This window comes from Calliphora vicina, chromosome 4 (genome assembly GCF_958450345.1).
Source record: "Calliphora vicina chromosome 4, idCalVici1.1, whole genome shotgun sequence".
In the NCBI taxonomy this organism is placed as follows: domain Eukaryota; kingdom Metazoa; phylum Arthropoda; class Insecta; order Diptera; family Calliphoridae; genus Calliphora; species Calliphora vicina.
The window spans coordinates 65,555,331-65,577,525 of record NC_088783.1 but is presented as its reverse complement, the minus strand read 5'-3'; the positions used below and the strand labels follow the sequence as shown (position 1 = coordinate 65,577,525).

The 22,195-nt window shown below is 30.3% G+C and overlaps 1 protein-coding gene across 2 annotated transcripts in view; it reads right to left on the bottom strand.

The window, feature by feature from the left end:
* AnxB11 (Annexin B11) overlaps positions 1-22,195 on the bottom strand; it is a 34,983-nt gene that overhangs the window by 1,880 nt on the left and 10,908 nt on the right. The window contains exons 2-6 of one of the 2 annotated variants that reach the window (XM_065506729.1): positions 15,845-15,920; positions 9,463-10,062; positions 2,969-3,109; positions 2,572-2,812; positions 1,727-1,956 (exon numbers count right to left, since the gene is read on the bottom strand). In XM_065506729.1, the coding sequence (XP_065362801.1) occupies positions 1,727-1,956; positions 2,572-2,812; positions 2,969-3,109; positions 9,463-10,062; positions 15,845-15,856 (1,224 nt within the window). In that variant the 5' untranslated portion in view covers positions 15,857-15,920. Of the gene's footprint in view, positions 1-1,726; positions 1,957-2,571; positions 2,813-2,968; positions 3,110-9,462; positions 10,063-15,844; positions 15,921-22,195 lie in introns of those variants that run through there. The other variant, XM_065506730.1, reaches the window with a different exon arrangement.

Below are 22,195 nucleotides of genomic sequence, written 5' to 3'. Positions count from 1 at the left end.
TATACTTTATAGGGTCGGAAAATTATATTGTGGAAATTACAAAGGGAATGACAAACTTATATATACCCTTCTCACGAAGGTGAAGGGTATACAAATGTGGTTTACTGAATTTCATTGTGCCCGTACCAGCACGGAAGATGCCATACGTTCTGGACGCCCTGTTGAGTGAGGTCCCGAAACAATTGAACAAAATCTCGATATTGTGTTGGCCGATCGGAGATTGAAAGTGCTTGAGAAAGCTTTCCGCATGATGGCTGTCGCGTTTGCTCACAATCGGGTGCACAAAAGGGTACACACATGTGCAGTTTCCATGGCAAACATCCATGAAATAGGCTACGAAATTCCCCCTCTTTCCCCTATTCACCGGATAAGCCACGAGTGACTATTTTCTGAAGAAATGTCTCGACGGAAATAGATTTGACTCCAACGATGAAATCATCTCACAAAAAATAACTATTTTGATGACCTCGACAAATCTTATATTTTGAAAGTGGTACACAAATTGAAGAAACGTTGGAGACTACTTATCTTGAAAACTAAAATGATTTTTTTTTATCCAAAACTTGTGTGGATATCTTTAAACCATGGGAAATTCTGTCCATAGCACCATTTCCACCTCATTCTCAAATTCAGCCCTCAGGGATTCCCCGAACGCTTCACCAGAACGTTTGGTGTTTCATTATGGTAATGCACGCTGGAATGAGCTCAAACTATTTTTGATATGCTGCCTCGACGATAGCATTGACAAAGCTGCCGATATGATAGTGAACACGGTTATGTTGGGGATGAAACTCTTCATACCAAGAAGGAACATTTCCAGCAAATCAAAGGATAAATGTTTGTTCAATAGAACTTGTCGTGAGGAAGTTAGAACATAAAATATGGCATTTCGAAACGGAGTTGATCTTTACTGATCATCTTCGTAGACAGGCAATTAGTGACTGTACAAGGATACTCGATAGCGAAAGGCTTAGTTACGAAAATCGCATAAGATTTTGAATACTTGATGCCCCAAAAAACAGCAAAAGTTTCTGATCCTTTGTCAAGAGGATTCGGAATAACATCGGTACTTCAATTTCTCCTCTGCTTAAAGGAAAAGCTAACTTTCTGCCAAAAATTTTCTCATGAAATTCATCTCTTCCCGATAGCAATCAATCGGAGACTGTTATACCTACTCTATCTTGTACTATGCCTAAAATATTCTTCAGAACTTGGTCTGCTGGACTGGGTTCAAAGAAGAGCGGTTGATCTTATAGGGTATGAAACGGTTACCCGGTTTACTGATGCTTTAGAACATCGTCAGAATGTGGGCAGCTAATGCTTATTTTACAAATATTACCACGGGTGCTGTTCAGCAGACATAAGCAGTTTTATACCTAATACGAGCACTTTCATTCGGAGCACACGACTATCACGCTCCCATTTGTTATAAGTTTGAGTATCGGTAGCACGACACAATATAGGGAAAATTATTTTTTTGGTCGAACCGTACGTATGTGGAATCTACTACCTTCCAATTCCCGGCGGTCTCGGAGTGGAAGTGCACATTCTAACTACGAACCCATGTAAAGAAAAATCAAATCAAAAACACTCCTGCACTGACTATGGGAAATTTCATTAAGATATCTCCAATCGTTCACGAGTTAACGAATTATTTCTACAGGTATAAAGCTATAAGTTATGCTAAATAAAAAGTTTTTAGACCCCTTTAAAAAATCCAACTCACCAATTTCAATTGTTGATAATTGCGCTGGCACAAGATCATATTAAACATGCTCTCATCGGTGCCCACACGCAACTCACCAGCCTTTAACAATTCACGAGCATCACTCTGTGCAGCATCACGATCCGTGTGGCCACTTTCATCACGAGCAGCAGTGCAAAGAGAGACCAACAAACGTTTAAAGTTGCCAGAAGTTTCCGATTTCAATTCAGATTCCAAATGGGCACCATACACTAAAGAAATAAAAATAAATATTAAATAAATGTTCTCCCATGTCCAACAACTAGGGTTCCTAATCGAGAAATTTTTTCTGGGATTTATCACGAATATTTTATTTAGAAATATGGGGAAATTTCCGAAATTTCATTAGTCTTTTTATTAATTAATTCTGAACAGAAAGTCCGATTCGTTATGATTTGATGCCAATCGAATGATTCAATTATATCCATGTATTACTTAGATACTAGCAATAGAAATTCAGTTGACACGGACGATTTAAATAAAGGAATTTTGTCACTGGAACAAACATTTTTCAGCCTCAACTCACAAATTCGGTTAATAAGGCTGAGGGCCTCATTTTATAAAACGAAGCGTTCAGAAACGTAAGCAATTTGTATGAAGAATACTGAGAAAAAGGTTTTATACTTGAATTTTTTTTTATACAAAATAAGTTTAAAGTTTGTCGTTGCGTTTTATAAAATGAGGTCTTGAATCATTTGATTAGCAATAAATTCTGTTATTACAACCGAAACTAACTGGTTATTTGCTTAATTTTGTATTAAAAAAAAATCCCGGGAATGAAAATAGTCCACGCAATTAGAAACCCTAATAAGAACACGAATACTTACATCTCAAATATTGATTTTTAATGGTATGAATTTCATGATTCGATAAAGTACATAAAATTTCAATTAAAACATCCTCATCAGTACCAATGCCAGCCATGGCATCATTCAATTCACAGCAATAGTAGTCGACAATGGGACGCAAAAGACCCACTAGAAGCTTTTCAAAATTGCCACTAGTTTCCGATTTGATGTCTTCGATAAGGTCTTTGCCAAAATGTGTTTTATATTGGCGTTGGATTTCCTAAAAAAGAAAGCAATAAAATTAATTTGTTATACTCTTACATTTACCGTTATTTAGTTTAGACAACAACCTTTAAGAAAGCTTTTCAAAAAACTTTTTATTAATAAAAAAATGTTGTTATCTAAACTAAAGTGTTGTTGTAGAGTTCACACTTACTTGTCTCTGTTCATTGGAACGTCTGCATATAATATTGATTAGGGCATCCTCATCGGTACCAAAACCTTTCATGGCCTTACGCAAATCGTGGGCATCCTTAACGGGATCAAAACTTTGAGCTGGGAAAACGGTTGGGGTGCCCTTTAAAGTAAAAATTATTCAAGAAATTAATTTAAAAATGCATAAATAAATAGTGTTTTTTATAATACGCAGGATTTTGTAAAATGTAAGGCTTCAGGTAATACTGATACCACAGAGTAATACAGATATGCAACAAGTGACAGTTGTCAAAAAAGTAATTAAACCGTATAGCTATTTTGACGTTCCACAACAATTTTGAATGGTTGTGATTTGCAAATCGAGTGTGACATTTTGTTTGTTTTCCATCTGACTCATATCTGTATTATCTGTGACTGATACTTTAAAGAGCAACAATTTTCTAAATTGTCATTTAATAATTTACTTTATATTAATTTATTAAGAACTTAAAGGTTTTTACTTAATTTTTTAAGATACTAGGAAGTTTTATTATAAAGCAAACATACAGGTATTTCGAAAAACTAAAAGGAAAATGAAGGGTTTAACTAAAATATTTTGAAAATAAATTCAATCCATACTCACTATGGATGAGTTTAGTTGATAAACAAGAGTTTAAAATATCTGCTAAAGCTATTATTTGGTTCTCCTCCTATTTATAAACAGCTGAGAAAATTAAATAAGATATATTTGAAATATAATATTTTCGAAACCAAATTAAAGAAATCTTATTGTAAAATAAGATTTTATTAAGATATTGATGTAGATACTGTTGATTCTCAAAGAATGATTGGAATAGTGAATGAAAATAATACGTAAGGATCTATTATTTATTTAAGAACAGAACAGAAATAAATCTACCATTTCTAACTGGCAAATGTTTGCTGAATATTTTGCCACTAAAAACTTATTTTCATGAAAATCAAGGATATCTCTTAGACCTCTGATTCTTTCATAATATCGATTTTATTTAAAATTGTCCTATTAATTACATAATAAACAAAAAGATCATAATATATCGTTTAGGAGTCCAAAAATAATAATTAGGCATAAATTTCAAAATTGAGAAAATTTTAAATTTTCGAAATTTTTTCCTAAAAAAGTTTCTTCATGAACTTACAATGATTTTACATTATCTACAGATCTACAGGGACAGTCTTAAAATAGAAAACATCTAAAATATTCTAATAGAGGTTTACCTAGGCCCTGCCCTTCAAATTTAATCCATTTTTTAAAGAAATTTTTAATTTTGGCTTAGTGTTCTAAAATCCCAATGTTGGGATTAGGGTTTTTAATTTCCCGACCTTTTTTGATTCCCGCGAATCGGGAAATTTTTTACTACGGAAATATATAATGCTATTCCCGAAATATATAATGATACTGTAAATTAGGAATATTATAGACAAATTTCATATAAAATCTTAGTGTTATAATTAATAAATAGCAGAGCTTCGAATTAATAAAATTTGAGCTTAATTCACTAAAATCTTAATCCGTAATTAAAGAATATCAACACTTCATTCCATAAATCCATTACTAATATTTAATTTTTTAGATTCATTCTAAAGCCTTTGTTTAAACTGAATTAATAATAGAATTTATTCAAACTTTGAATGATTAAATTTTTGTTAAATAAAATCATTTACAAAATTAATTGAAAAAATTTGTACTAGATTTGAATTGAAGAAAAATTTAATCATTCAATAAAGTTTTGAAGCTATTTTGTTATGGATTTGAAGAAGAAATTTAAAGCAATTAGAATAATTCAATAAGAAATAAATAATGAATTCACTTTTTAAATTTTCATACGAAAAATCACAAATAAATAATAATATACGGTATATTATTATTTCCGAGATATAAGCAAAAAATTGTAAAAAAGTTTCACTTTTTTTTGGTGCAAAACTTGTTTTCTATGTATTTTCGTCAGTTTTTAATTCCCGGGATTTTTAGTCGGGTAGTGAAAAATTGACAAAATTCCCGGGAAATTTGTACCGGGAATTCCCGGGATAAAAACCCTAGTTGGGATACCAAATTTAGATTTGCCCTAAAAGTGGAATTTTTCATAAAAAATAATGTCCCCTCATTATTTTTTCATTTAAAATATTTGAGGTTTTCAAAAAATACAAATTCTTTAAAAAGAAAAAAAAGTACTTTTTATCCCAAAAGACTAGAGAAAATCGCATTTTTAAAATTCAAATGCATATACTAACATTAAACTCTGTCAGTATCTTTAAACAATTCTTTTTTATTTGACACATACATTTGTTGTTAGTCCAATAAAGAAAATCTGTTATTAAATTTGAAGTAAATTTTGAAAATTTAATTTCCAAATGCGAATATCTCCTAAGCTATAAGAGATAATTGATAGCTACGATGAGGTTTTTTGTAGTGCTCGACTAGGAGATTCTATATAAGTACTCGGAACACAAACGAAGTAATAAGATCGTTTTAAAAATGTAATATACCCGAGGTTTCCTAATTTGGGGACCCCTGTTCGCGCCCCTAGTGGTCCCATGAGGTCCATATTCAAAACATAAACTCTACAAGACTTCATCTTTGCGTATTTTAGAATTTTTTTTCGAAATTTTTTTTAAAATTATATTTTTTTAAATTTATTGAAAAAAAAATTATTTTCAAAATTGTTTTTAATTTATTTTAAAAAAGTTTTTCCAAATTATTTTTTTAAATTTTTTGTTAAAATTTTTTTTTTTTAAATTTTTAAGGAAAAAAATTGTGGGACAAAAAATTTTTTTGGTGAACTTTTTTATAGCCTTATATACATCGTTGCAATGGACTTTGAAATATCTATCATTGGATATCCATATTATCTATATTAATGACTTAGTAATCCAGATATAGATTAAAAATAGCCCAAAAATCGAGGTTATCCCTGTTTTTTCTTATATCTCAGCCATTTATGGACCAATTTTAAATAGCAACCGAGCCGGAAGAATTCCCGATATATTGATGTATGAAACATGTATGTAATTTATTTGGGTGCTATGGAAAGTTGATTTCAACATACAGACGGACAGAGGGATGGACGGACATGGCTATATCGATTTCGCTATCTATAACGATCCAAAATATATATACTTTTTGGGATCGCAAATGAAAAATTTAGAAATTACAAACGGAATGACAAACTTATATAATAATTTGTTGCATCAAGTATAAAGGCCCAACTATAATATGCATAAGCTAGCTTAAGGTAATGTCAAAACCGAACGAAAAGTCTGTCAAATGCTTAAGGAAATCCGAAGAAACTTTTAGGTGGCTATAATGTACTTACGTGCTTTCAAAACAATTTAGCCCCATTTGCACATTTATGTTCAACATGCAATTAAAAAAATACGTATTTCTTATTATTTTATCAAAATAAATAAATTTTAATTTATTTCTTTATTTTCTTTGTATAAAATAAACAAACAGCTGATTCCGTACGAAATGTGCGAACAGCTTCGCTCTTTGCTTAAAGGCCCAACTATAATATGCATACACTAACTTAAGTCAGCTTAAGCAACTGTGCGAATACATATAAAACGTATGTGACAAACTATAATGTACTTAAGAGAGTTTCGTCAAGTTTCGTCAAATTTTATTTGCTTAAGCAAAGAGCGAAGCTGGTCGCACATTCCGTACGGAATCAGCTGTTTATTTATTTTATACAAATAAAATAAAGAAAAAATTAAAAGGATGAAGAAAATTAATTTGTTTTAATAAAATAATAAGAAATACGTATTTATTTAATTACGTGTTGCACATAAATGTGCAAATGGGGCTAAATTGTTTTGAATGCACGTAAGTACATTATGGCTACCTTCGGATTTTCTTAAGCATTTGACAGACTTTTCGTTCGGTTTTGACATTACCTTAAGCTAGCTTATGCATATTATAGTTGGGCCTTAAGCAAATAAATTTGACGAAACTTGACGAAACTTGACGAAACTCTCTTAAGTTCATTATAGTTTGTCACATGCGTTTTATATGTATTCGCACAGTTGCTTAATCTGACTTAAGCTACCCAGCAGTTCTAGGAGACAGTACCGAACTAGTGATTTTACCCATCAGTTAGGGTGGGAGCTAGTTACTTCAATAGCCACGTGACTAGTCGTTTTAACACGGGCATGTCCTAGGCAGGGGGTCCATTGTCTCCTTTTGATTACAATGGGACTGTCTAATAGCTGGTCCAAAGTAGACAACGCATTGGATTCACATACTGGTTACATAGGGTCAGTTACCTTACTAGCTTTGTAACTGGTTACTTGATCAGCTACTGGACTAGTTATTTTAACACGTGCATGTCCTAAGCAGGGGGTCAATTGACCCTTTTGATTACAATGTGACTATCTGATAGCTGATCGAAAGTAGTCAACGCTCATGGTGGGTAAAATAAAGTGCAGTACAAAAAAGTTTGAAGTGATTTCACCATAGGTAACTAAGAGACACTAAAGTGCCATTGACTTCATGCTATGTTACATGGGATATCAGTATACTTAAGCAAAAATAAAAATAAACTGTATGAGAATTGTATCAACACAATTTGTATTAAACCAGTTTGTACGAATTACTCACAAAACGTTTAAAGTGACTACACTCCAGATTACTTAGAGACACTTAAGTGTCAATTGTCTTCACGCTAGATTACTAGGGATGTATAAAGTAACCAATTGTCTTCTCTCTGCACTACAAAGTGCACACACGTGACAAATGACCAAAATGTATAAATTGGAGTCAGCCAAGTGATAAGACATTTGTGACAATTACTGTCTTTAAGGGATACATTGACTACTTGCTTAACTACTGGGTAGTGTATGCATATTATAGTTGGGCCTTAAGTTTTGACTGTAATATTGAGTAAGTTTTTTCTGGCTCACTCTTTACATGTTAAACTGATCCCAGTAGGTACCCATTATTTATTAATAATATTATTAATCATTAATTTACAAATCCTCCCACAACCATTAAAGGTTGCACATTTCCGTTTATATAAAAAATAGTTTATACACATGACTATAAAACAGAGCTGTAAATGAATCATTCATTTTTGAATTAATTCGCGAATCATTCACATAAAAACAAATAATTGAATGAAATTTGAGTCAATTCAAATGAATTTGGTAAAAATAGAATTCGTTTCTAATTCAAATGAATTTGTAGAATTCGTTTCTAATTCAAATGCATTTGTCAAAGTGAATTGCAGTTCATTTCCAATTCATTTTAATTGATTTTGTATTAATTGAAATGAATTAGAAAAAAGAAGCAATTAATTTCCTTTCTCATTTGAATTGATTGAAATTTTAATTGATTTTGTAAATAAATCTACAATAAGCATCACTTTTGTTTTGTTATTCAGCTAATTTTTTATGTAAAAGACAGCAAACGCTACTCTCGTTTTGTATATCACCTAATATCGTCCAAAGACAAAAAATTCTAAGATTTGAAATTCCCATGATATACTGGAGTTGTCAGGTAGCCGCAGAATTGGAATTTAATTCGACGGCTACCTGACAACGACGAAAATCTTATCAAGATGGGAAAATTTTGTTTATTTGCTAAAAGAAACTTACATTATTACATGTGTGTTTAACAATCATTTATTGTTTAAATAATCTCATATTTATATATTGTGGAAAATATCTTTTTTTTTAAAACTTTGGATCTCAACATAACATTTTTTGCAGTCAAATTGGAAATGAATTGTAATTAACTTTAACAAACGAATTGCAATTCTTTTTACAGATTCATTTGAATTGAAAATGAATTGAAATTCATTTCTGTCTAATTCGTTTGCATTGATTAAAATTTCATTAAATTTTTTTTGTTGTGAAAAGAATTAATTCAAAATTTAGCTAATCTGTAATGAATTAAAATCAAAAAAAGAATGATTTATTTACAGCTCTGCAATAAAATAATTATACTAGCAATTTCGTAATGGACTTTGGTACAATGTAATTATAGTAAAATTAAATTATTCAATTAAAAAACTAGCAGGCATATTCATAAGCAAGCATACACAATTCCATACAATCTTTTTCATATTATTTATACAAGCAGTTTAGAAAAATATAAACAATAGAGTTAAATACATACATCCTCATCCGTTAGATTATCATCATTATCAGCATAATATTGTTTTTCAGAAATTTCTACATAACTATCTTCGTCCCATAAAAAATCCGTAAACCCCAACTTTTAATTAATAAAAGAAATTTCGTTAATTACCACTAATATTCAAATACTTTAAAACAATTACAGAATTTTTGGAATAATTTCGAAATATTACAACTCGTTTTTAAAACATTATAACAAATTTCAGATCTTTAATTTAAGGGGCCTTATTTTGCAAAACAAAACATATCGAAATAGTAAAAAAAACATTTTAGGCTTTTACAAAATAAGGCCCCTCAAACTGTTACGTTATGCCTTTAGATTTAGCAAAGGCACTAACTAACCTCTTTGCGTTGCATAGTATGATGCTGTATGGGATGACCTTGTCTTTGAGCCAATTCTGCAAAACAGTGTTGTATATTGCCAGCTGGTGATTCGAGGCCACCTGAAGTACGTACTGGTGTATAACCATGCTGAGGATTATACGATGTTGGATGATTCGATGGATTGATGGGAGCTTGATAATGAGCATTGTGATAGTGTGGCGATGAGGATGCTGGTGGATAAGCGGCCTGTTGTGGATTATGGGGATAGGATGAACCGGGATAGGGAGCGTTATGATTGCCAGTGGGTGGATAGGGTGGTTGATTCGAGGGATAAGGAGCTGTATGAGGATAAGGTGAAGATGTGGGATAAGGAGCCGCTCCATTATTAGTAGGATATGGAGCGGCATTATTGTGATGTGTGGGATAAGGTGCTGTAGTATTCGGTTGATAGTGTAAATTCGATTGTTGCTGTTGTTGTTGCTGTTGCTGATGTGGATGCTGTGTGGGCGCTATCCAGCCAGCACCGAATGGCACACCAGCTGGCATACCGCTAGGCTGAGTATTTGTATTATAACCTGAAGCTGATGATGTGGCGTGTGGTTGTGGCATACCGGTTCCCTATAAATAAGAAGAATATGCAAACAATCACAAGTTTCGTTTAGATTGTTGTGTAGAAAAAAATCATAAGTAGAACAAAAAAATTTTAAAAAAAAACACAATAAGCTGCTAAATTATTCCGAAAAATGTGATGTTTGTTTTGAAGTGGCAAAAATGGGTATGTTCGTTGGCCTGCTAGTTTTCAAAAGTTTTACTAGGATTGGAAATTTTTAACACAAAAAATTAAATAAAATAGTATTGGAAACAAGTATTGTAAAACTAGCAAGTAAACGAACAGACTTAATATTTGTCTTATAAAATGCAAGGGAAAAGAGAAGTGAGTAATAAATTTGCTTTTGAGTAGTTGATCGTGATATCTGATAATTTAAAGGCTCAGTGAGTGCATAAAGTATGAAATTTAAGCATGAATATGGTATGAAATGTTTAGGAAATGCCTATATTTATTCATTCGTCCTCAAAGATGATCTATCGGGATCCTATCCGCCCGAAGGAGCTCTGAGACTATATAGTAATGTGTCGATGAAGGAGGGTAGAATTGGTTAGGATGAAGTAATATGCCTGATAATTTACAGTGTATTATAGGTTGAGATTACTGCCATAAGGAGGGCAGTAAACTGGTTTAGGTTTTTTGTGTACCAGGAGGTATTTGCATATTTGCCGACTATCTCCTAACAAGATAGCGAGGCATTCGAAGGTATTAATGGATTGGTTGCCGGGATATTACTAAACTTGCACAATGTAAGCGGGTGATTCTGCGAAATTTATACGAACCTCCTTAGGTGAGATGGAACAACGAACATGTCGGAGAACATATGTATGCTAATAATAGCATTGGTGTCCTTTATAACGGGGCACTTTATTATAAAGACTCATGTCATGAGGATGGTTCTTGCATTCAACGTCTTTGACAGAAGTTATCACGTAGTCTGACGATCTGGGAAGGTCTGATATCACCTGGCTATGCCACTTGCTCTAGGGAAACATAACTTAATCAATGATTAATAGACCAAAGTGATCTGCTTCTACAAGAATGGAATGGAATGCTCATGGCATCTTACTCAATAAATCAGTCCAACAGATTTTAAAATGCTAGATTTCACTATTGGAGTCTATTCCAAGATGGACATCACAATGATCAATAAGTTCTGTTAAAACAATAAAGAAAGGACGTGTGAAAGAAACTTGTTGTGCATCACATATGATGGACAGAGAAAGGGTTCAGTTTTTTATATAGAGGAATCCACTTTTAATGGACTTCGAGTGACTAACTAATTTGTTCGCTTTGTTTTTGAGTCGAGATAATGGTTCTTTCTAAAGACGTTTTACTGACATATTAGGATAATTGTATTAAACTGTTTTCATTTATACGTGAATTCATATGCAAAACACGAATCTTATGAACTCCAACTTCACAATATTGTTTCAACGATAGAAAACGTCCAAGAGCCAGGCAAGTATTTTGTGCCTTTTTTATACCCACCATCAAAAAGAGATTGATTTTTTAATACCGTTTGTAACGCATCGACATATTCATCGCATACCCACACAAATACATATATTATGGATCCTAATAAAAAAAAACGATCTAGCTATGTATGTCTGCCAGGGAAGGACTTAGTGGAATGGAATTTTCCTCAAACTTTCTTATTGATCAGAAATTTTTGGTATTGAAAATGGGCAAAATCAGTCAAATAGAACCAGAGTAGTATTTTAAAAATTTCAAAATGTAATGAAGTTATCAACTAAGATCCACACTTATGCCGTTCTGTAAAACAAATGTTGCCCCTTTAGAGAATTATACAAATTGGTAGAAAATATAGTCACGCTGTATGACAGTGTAAATGACAGATAATCTTATTCCGTTTTCTTTTCTGCGAAAATAATGTTGCCCTATTTCTGCACCTTTAGTACAAGATCGTATTTTTTGTACTATTATGGATATCTAAAATATGGTTATGAATTAAAGGTATTTAAAAGAGGGTGGGTCAAAAATTCAATGCCTTTTTGAATGAAACACAGGTTTCTGGATAACAAATAATTTTAGTTTTCAATATAGTCTCCTTTGTGCTCTATATACTTTGTCCAACGTTTCTTCAAAAAATAAGATTTGTCGAGGTCATCAAAATAGCTATTTTTGATGGAGTCAAATCTCTTTCCGCGGAGATATTTTTCAGGTTAGGAAACAAGAAATAGTCATTCGGAAGAGGAAGCATTTCGTAGTCTATGTCATGGAGTTTTGCCATGAAAACTGCTATATGTGTACCCTTTTATGCACCCGATTGTGAGCAAACGGGGCAGCCATCCTGCGGAAAGCTTTCTCATACTCAAGTGATCATTCAAAATTGAAACCAGTGCACAAGTGGGATGCCTATGGCTTCCACAATCTCTAACACTTTTAATCTCCGATCGGCCAAATCCATATCGTGATTATTTCAATTGTTTCGGGTGTAGAGACCTTAACCCCTTGTTGCACAATGTTTTAAATCGTTGAAAAAGTATTTTTATGAAATATTGAAAATAAGCACTTCAGGAATTTATTTACAAAATTGTAACTTTGTGGAGGACCTGCAAGGAACCGAAAGGGAAATGCAAGGAACCGAAAAGGGACCTGGTACTGGTTAAAGATAAAAAAAACTCATCGGCGCATATTCATAAATCATAACTAAAGTCGGAACTAGTAAAACGGAAACTAAAAAATAGTTCATAGATAGTTGTAGATCTTATTCACAATTCATAACTAAATTAGTTACTGCTTTGTGACAATAGAATGTTGTTGACAAAAAAACACATCTCTAGATTATTTTCTTTTTGTATAGATGTATTAAAATGAAATCAATCCGATGTTTGTTTTAATGTATTAGTTAGTTGGCATTTAGTTACAACTTTACCCATGATTAAGTGCTAACTAATTGTACTGAAAGTAACCAATTGTGAATAACTTAAATAGGTACTTAAACAAGTTAACATTTGGTGATCGTTTATGAATAAGCGCCATCGATTTTTTTAACCCTTTCACGACCATAAGAATATTTGGATAAAAGAAATCATTTTGTCTATTTAATGTGGTTCAGTCAGCGCCAAAAAAACATATTTTGAAATTAAAACAAAAAAAATTTTTGCACAATTCTTGAACACAGTACCAAAATAAAACTGTCAATTTTCAAAAACAATAAAAAAATAAATACTGTAACCGAACTTGTTTTAATCTAAGCACATTAATAAGCGACACGTTTACGAACTAATTAAAATTAAAATGGCACCCATTCTTTTTTTCGTTATTTTATATTTTTGTGTTGGGACACCGGTGTCCCCGTGGTCGTCAAAGGGTTAAATTTTATTAATATATTGAGTAATTTTGTAACGTTTATAACATTGTCTATTACAAGTCTATTTATGGTATTTTACGAAACAGTATTTTTTATCATTACACCATAAATAAACTCCACAATGAGAACGTGAAATAATTCAACGTTATTCTGGGTAAACGAGTTTGCCAATAGGCAAAACAAATATATTATTCCAAAGATGATAGTTTACTTCAAAGTACTTTTGGGCAAAAAGGGTCAAATAATGATTTGTTTTCATTTTGTAAGCTTATTATTGTTATGGTACTTATAAATACCAACGGTCGACATAGGGTTAACTGGGCGTCCAAAATGTTCGGAATCTTCCGTGCTTGTACGGCCACAACGAAATTCAGTAAACCACTTTTTGAAATTAAAAGTGCAGAATTCCCATAGTATTTATCAAGCTTAAGGTACGGTCACACATGGCAAATATTTACTCAAAAAAGCGTAATCACTTTTTAGCACAAATTTGTTTGAGTTGTTTGCTCTTACAAGTGTTTTGTAAGATCAAACAGCATCAAATAAAATAAAACTAAATATTTGTTTTGAACTGTCTTAAGTAAAAGGAGTTTTTGACAATAAATAAAAGTATTTAAATATATTTCATTTAGCGGTTACGTCTTTTTCGTCAAATATTTGCCATGTGTGACCCTATCTTTAGCCTTTATTTGAGTAATGTTTTATTCCGCAAAATATAATGCTTAATGAGCAGACTAAATTCACTTTTTTCGAATTTATCTGCTATCAATGGCTGTCAAATAAAAACTAAATAAAGAGCAGCTTGTTCAAATTTTGACAGGAGTCAACTGACAGATGCTTGTTGACAGGAGCAGTGTTGCCCTTTCAGGTATGAGCCGGGAAATTCCAAAAGTCGCGGACTTATTTACCCATTCTCGTATATATGTTTTAGTAGATCTTGTTACTTTGATACCTCATATATTATATGACCATGTTCAATTCCCAATTCTCTACAAATAAGCATTTTTCGAAAGAAAAACAAAAAAAAAGGCAGAAAAAGGGCAACATTTTGTGCCAGAAAGTTAAAAATATTGAATATTATATGTTGAGTGTTGAAATTAAAAAACAAAAAATGTTAACAATTTTGATATTGCCAAGAGATGTGGACTTTTGCTCCATCGTATTTGATTATACCGAATTTCGAAAATTGCACAATGGTTTTGAACAATGAAGAAGTTGAGAGTTATTTTAAAAAGCTTCAAATTATTTATTGAACATTCAAACTAGAATAACTGTATGTTTTTTAGGTTTATTTTTTTACATATATTTGGTCAATTCACAAGGTCTCTTAACAGTCATATTGTCATAATGTTCTAATATATCATGACTCGGCAGCTCGGCTTTACAGACTCTTAGGCATTCGGCACAGGTCTCAGCTGGTTGGTTACGATAACAAAACATAGCATACAGAATAGTATTATTTTAGGACATTTTTTGCTTGAAAAACAATAAAAACCATTGTGAAATATTAGGACAATATGACATGATAAGAGGCCTTGTGAATTGACCAATTATTATTAAATATAATTGTTTTATTTTTATTATTATTTTATTCTACTAAACCTGATTTTTCTGTAATCACTCACGCAAGTTCTAGCACGAAATAAAATGTTGATATGAAATTATATTAAATGAAAGATCTCCCTGGCACTTGTGTTTAAAATAAGATTATGATAAAGTTATGAAAATGATTCAATCCTTGTTAATCATTTAAAATATATTTTTAACAGCTGCTTTTATATATATAAAAGGTCTTATTCATAATCAGTTTTTTGAAATTTATTACAGATTTATTAAACAAATTTAGTATGGAAATTCTGTTTTATAAACCTTTTATAAAATTAATAGTTGATTATGATTAAGGGAAAAATTATTTAAATAAATATGTGTAACAATAAAAATAGTAATTAACCACTTTAAGTTTATAATTAATTAATCAGCCACTTGCCACACCACATCATAATTTTGTCAGTTTTGAATTTGTAGAGCATAAAAAAAAATACCGCAAATATTTTAAAACATTTTCTTTAACAATTATACAATAAGACATATAAAAAATACCAAAAATACTAAAAATAAAATATACAATAGTATATAAGAGTGTTTATTTAATTTTGTTATAAAATATATGGCAAGACTTGACATGCATTTTTAAAATAAATATTTAGAAAGGTGTTTTAAAAATATAAACGAAAATCTAATGATTTCATAGAATCAATTAAAAAATGTTAGTATTTATATATTTCAAAACTTATTCAAAATAATATTTTTATTTTATTAAATGTTTATAGAACAATTTTTCAATACAAAATTTCTTTTACAAACATTTGATAATAAAAAAATTTCTTGATGAATAAGGGGATTAGTTAATATTTATGTTTATAAGAAAATATTATAATTTATTAATTTATACTTACAAATGGATACATTTTGTTGTTGATTGTTTCTAGTGATTAATTAAGGCTGTTACAAAAAGGTAAATTCTTTTAAAATCTGCAAATAAATAATAATAGAAATATTTGTTTAAGTATCTTGTTTACTGGCATTTAAATTAAATAATAATTAATTGCTATTAAATTGCTGGTATTGATAAAATAAACAAGTAGTAGTTTTAAAATAAATTCCTTATCAATTTCGTTTGAAAATGATAAGCAAAAATATTGAATTGAAACAATTAAAAAATATTGCATTAGGGGTAATCACAGTTAATGGAAAAATTATGAAAACCTATTTATTATTCTAAAATAAATAATTTTTTTTTACATTCTTTATTAATTTTTCTATAGCTTCAATCTTAATTTCACTAATTTTAACCAGTTTTGTAATACCTTGAATACCCCTAGTTTTTTATTCATTTTATAGTTTATTCACGTCTATTATTTTGGCACGCTTGTCGGTGTTTTCTCTCACTCCCTGCGTTTCTTTTATGTATTTTACCGCATTATAGCTAGACAGACCAATTGGTATGTCAATTTTCAATACACATTTTAGATATACATTTATACTATATGCATTTAAGTATTTAGTAGATATTTTTCTTTCGATATGTCGACATTACACAAATGTGTAGTGACGTCACGGCATTATTGACAAAGTCAAAGCAAATATTCTAAAATGTAGAAACCGTAACTGCACAATGTTTTTATACGTTTTATGGTGATAAAAAAAACAAAACTAACAAGTTCTTTTATTTTTTTCTGTTCAAGTGCACATTTTCTCAATAAATATCAATGAACTTTTTTTAGAGTGCTTGAAAGGAGAAGTATGCCAATTGAAATTAATGGAATTTTAAATTTCAAAATCAATAGCAAATATATAAAACGTAAAGAATAAAGATAAACAAAAACAAGTAAGAAAATTTACAAAATGTTTCCCAACATTGACCAATTAAAGGACAGAATTACTATGGCGTTATATCATTGGAAAGGTCTTTAAAATGACTATCAGTAGATATCCATATTGTTTTTATATTTTTTAGTAATCCAGATATATATCAAAAACAGATACGAAATCGAGATAATGGTGGTTTTTTCTCAGCCATTTGTGAGCCGATTTTAATAAAGCAAATTTAAATAGCAAACCTAACCGAAACTATAGTGGATATATTAATATATAAATCATGTTTGTAAATTACTTGGGGGCTGCGGAAAGTTGATTTCAATACACAGACGTACAGAGGGGCAGAATCGAAATTTTTTGGAAATAAATCTGACACTTCTAAACGGCTGGTCTGATCGGGATAAAATTTGACGTGGGCGTTAGGGTGGTTCAACATTTCTTTTTCTTAAATTTTTGAAAGGCTCAGAGATAAAAATGTGCCAAATGGTGTTGCTAATATGTATCTAAAATTTTATTGCATTGTTTTAAGTTTTACTGCCTCCGGATCGCGATTGAATTTTTGGAAAGAGTAAATTTTTTGCATCACATTAATAATACATTTTTATGCGAAATAATATTAACTACTGATGCCAATATAAAATTGTACCATTTAAATCCGGATTCTTACTGTTACATTTCAGCAGAACACGTATTTACATATTACTTTTTTTATACAAATACCCTAAAAATCGAGTTTTCTACATATTTCGATAGATTAGGGGAAAAGTGCTATTATTTATTTGGTTTTCATAATCTGAGAAGTGGAATATTTGGAAGTGTCCCTTATTTTGGTGTTTTGTGTGATTTAAAAAATAATATATTGCCAACCTATGCAGATCTTATGAAATTTTATGAGTGGACCATACTTAGCATTAAATATGAGAGGGACACTAAGAAAGAGCCAACATATAAAGAAATAGAAGCCATCGTTATTGGAAAACTGATATAAATATGGGAAAATCGTCAATACCTTTAGTATCTGTTAGACGAATGAAGGTTATGATACGAACATATCATTTAAAATGTAAAAATCTTATAAAGTCTCACCCGAAAATTCTTAAAGAAAAGTTGGAAAAGATCCTTTGTTTGATATTTCGGCATGTAAGTGCAAAGATTTTCGGAAATGTACTTGCATTAAAAAACAAAAAATACCTGCAAGAGAACGAATTTTGATAACATACCAGACAACGGTTACACAAATGGCTATAAGTAGCCAGATACATATATTGAGCAGGGCAACTGAACTTGAATATGATCAGTCAGATTATGAAGAAACAGAACAATCACAATTACTACCATTAAAATCTTTTTCTTGCATACGGGTGTATCACTAAATTTTTTAATTGTATATTCGTTTATTAGAAGAACAGAATGAACTGCCATTCAGACACCTGTTTCAACATATTGATGGTGGAACATCAAGGCCACATACATTTTTAGGAGAAATTGGCATAGAACTTGAAAACTTTAAAAAAGGTCAATAGTAAATTTTCAACTAATTCTCACGAACTTACCAGAGCTTTGCGTTGTAAATATAAGTGTAGACCTACATCTTTATATTTCAAATCTAACAACTCTTACAATATATATTGTAAAGGTTTACGCTTCAGTGTGGTTTTCTATAAAAACTCTTCCCAGCTTTAAAGACGGACCTCGACACCTTTTTGAACTAATCAAACTTAGTAGATATTTACCAACAACTGTGAAGGTTTGTCGGCCCAGTGATTCAAAGAAACAGTTATTTAGCAGATCCTGAAAACATATTAATTGTAATGTTAATATATCCCCAACAACATATTCGTGAATTAGCTGTCCATCGAGTTTTGAAAAGTAGATTCACATCATCAAATAAATTACTACTGTTTCAGATGCCAACGATAAATTTTAATGCTACGTCATACTATGAGCTTTTGAAATGGGATGAAAATATTACTGAATCACCTATATTAAAATCCGAAGATGAAAAAAATCTTCTTCTGTTTATTGAAGAAGGAAAAAACGGAGGAATTGAGCTATTTCAGCCCCTGTCATACTCAAACGGTAAAGAGAGCAGTCAAAGCAGAGTAAAGCAACATCAACTTTGTGCAACAAAACAACAAGAGAACGATTCACCAAAGCTCATATAGAATCAAGAAAATCAATACCAAAATTTGATAACAAAAATAATTTTGTCGCTATATGAACACTTCATTATTATTTTGATTATTCTTTCTTTCACTTCTGTAAACATTTTTGTAATACTTTTTTTCTCTAAATATTTAATATGTTATATGCATGTAATTACAATTGATTTATATTTTTACAAATAAATACTGCTATCTGGAATAAACTTGCATATCATGCTCTATTGACTTTTTTAATTACATTTTTTTAAAAATTCAACATCAAACCGAAGGCAGAAAATAATTTCCGATTGCAGCCAAACTTAAATCGTATAAATTCTTTTTTCAAAAAAAAAAATTCTTTAAAAATTACAAAAAAAATTCTTTTTTAAAAATTTAAAAAACAATTTGAAAAAAAAAATTTTTTAATTTTTTTTAAAAAGAAATTTAAAAAAAGAAAAATTTAATTTTGTTTAAATAAAAACAGTTAAAAAAAATGTTTAAGTATAATTTGGTGAAGGGTATATAAGATACGGCATAGCCGAATATAGCTTTCTTACTTGTTTCTTTCGAATCCGATTTCAAAGATTTTTATATTTAGGAAAAGCGATCGGCTAGGTCTTGCAATATTTTTGAAGGACGGAGTTTTAAAGTGACATATTTTTGAATTTAATTGAGATATTTACTTGTAATTTTTTTCTAAACATAAAAATTAGTTCAGAATAAATGTGGATCAAATTGCTTAATATTTGCAATCCTATTAAAATTTTGCTAAAAATTTTAGTTTTAGAAACTCAATAAATATGTAATAAAATCTTTATTTATTAACAAAACTCAATAAAATTTTCAACGTTTTTTAAATTTTTCATTCCAATTAATAAAGTGTAAAAAAATTTGAGAAAAGGTCAAACAGAATCCCACAATTCTTAAAAATTGGAGCGAAAATCCCAAAAATGGTATTTTTTACAATTTTGCCCATAGAGTCCACATTTCCTTCGGAGCTGGGGAAATACTTTAAAGATAAATAGAGAACACATCAAGGTTTCCAAAGCTGCTTTCCGTTTTCTGATCCCAGCTATGGGATTTTAGAACATGTGAACCAAATTTGAATTTTTTTTTTTCAAAAAGTAGGTCAAATTTTTTTATATCAAAATGTTCTCCGTACCTTACAGAAAAATATAAAATTGTTATATGTTCTTAAAGAAAGTTTATTTTTTAAAATCTACTATTTTTTTTGAATTTTTAAATTGAAAATCGTTTATTTTTGGATTCATAATAGATATTGATCTGAAATCTATTGTATATTATATATAATTTAGTTGTCTAACCAACAGAACAAATCGGTCCAATATTACGCCATATATTTTTAATAAACCGGACCGAAAGTTTTAAAATTTCAATTTTGAAATGCCTATAACTCGGAAATTATAATAAATAAATAGCACACGCAAGACCTAGCCGAGCGCTTTCCAAAAATCTTTGAAATCGGATGGGAAACAAAAAAATTGCAGGTGTTTAAATGTTGAAGGTATCCTACTTTGAGCAGCAAAACTTTGCTCCTGGAGAATTGTAGGATCCATTTTAATAGCTTAAAATCGAATACTCCACGTCATTTTACCCCGTTTGGACCAGTCATTTAGAAATGCCAGATTTATTTCCAAAAACTGTTGATTCTCCCCCACTGTTCTTTAATTGTAACAACGCCTTTTTTGTAAAATTTTGAAAGTGGGCGTGGCCGAATTTGTTTTAAATTTGTTTCTTTTTATAAGTTGATTGTAAACATATTTTAAATACAATTTAAATTATAATTAACAAGTTCTTTATTAACCTATTTATTAATCCTAATAAAGTCTTTTCCAGTGGACACTGTCCCCTGCTCCTTATTTATTTCTTTTTTTTATAATTTTCTATATAAATGAACTTTTTGCAATTTGAAAAGCAAACAGGAAATCAAGTTTATTTTTCTTGATCGAAACAATGCACAAAATCGATACACTCTAAACTAGAAAAAACTTAAAAACTTGTTGTTATACGATCTTAATAAATTTCACTGCAAGAAAACAAGAAATAGATCATTTTAAACATACAAACATTAAAAAAAATATTTTGTTGCAGTAGCTGAATTTAATTTTCAGGCATTTATTTTATTTGTTTGAAAATTTTGGCATAATACCAAGCAACATGTGTTTGATTTTGGTGCTAGAAAAATTAAAGAAAAATAAACTCATACTATAAAAATATTTGTTTAATTTTTGTTTTTGCAAAGAAACAAAAAAGAACACACACAAAATTTGAAAAACAAGTAAATCGGTTAAATACCCAGAATCCATTTCAAAATATTTGCCACTAAATGTCTGTTCATGTAAATAGAAAGACACAACAACAAACATGCCATTCTTAGAAATTTGAATTAATTGTATATAATAAAAATAGAAAGAAAAATACAATTTACACTAAACTAATCTGTAGTGTAATGTGCTGAGATGAACAAACACAAGTCGAGCGAAAGATATCGCATGACAATCATTGAATTTCTAAAGAAAATTATCGGTCAACTAGCGGGATTATTAAACTAATGTGATTCATTAAATATAAACAATATCATTACACACTGTTTAATTGACAGTATCTGCAAAATGTTAGTTTTTGAGTAGTGAACACTCAAGTCTTAAGCGATCTTGTTAGAGAAACTGGTCTTAAGAATCATTTCAAAATAGAATAATAAAATTTACTCTCAAATACTCTGTAGAGTAATGTGATGTATGCAGTAATCTGCATAAACTCTGTAGTCCCTTAATATGACATGGGAACAAATAAATTTAGATATTACAAATTAAGTAACCAATTTTAAAGTATATTTTCCGGTTAAAAAATTTTTGTGTTAAAAAAATTTTATTAATGATAATAAAATATGGGTGAAAATCCGCGGGAGTTTTTTTTCCTTTTTCCCATTTTTCCTATTCAAATTCAATGTTGAAAATGGGAAAAGGGAAAAACGCGCCGATTTTTTATTCATAACTAGCTGACCCGGTGCGCTTCGCCACCCCAATTAGAAGAAAGAAATAGTACTATCAAGTCTCACTTTGTTAATCTAATTGTAAATGTCTAATTTCATATTTCTGGGCCCATTATTATAGAAAATGCAAAATGTGTTCCTAATTATAAATTTTTATGTTTATTATTTAAAATATTCAAAAAGTACCATTGCAATAAGGAAATAGTACCATCGATTATCACTTTTAAATACGCATTCACTAAACCATAACCCGTCAAGTTTGAATTTTAGAT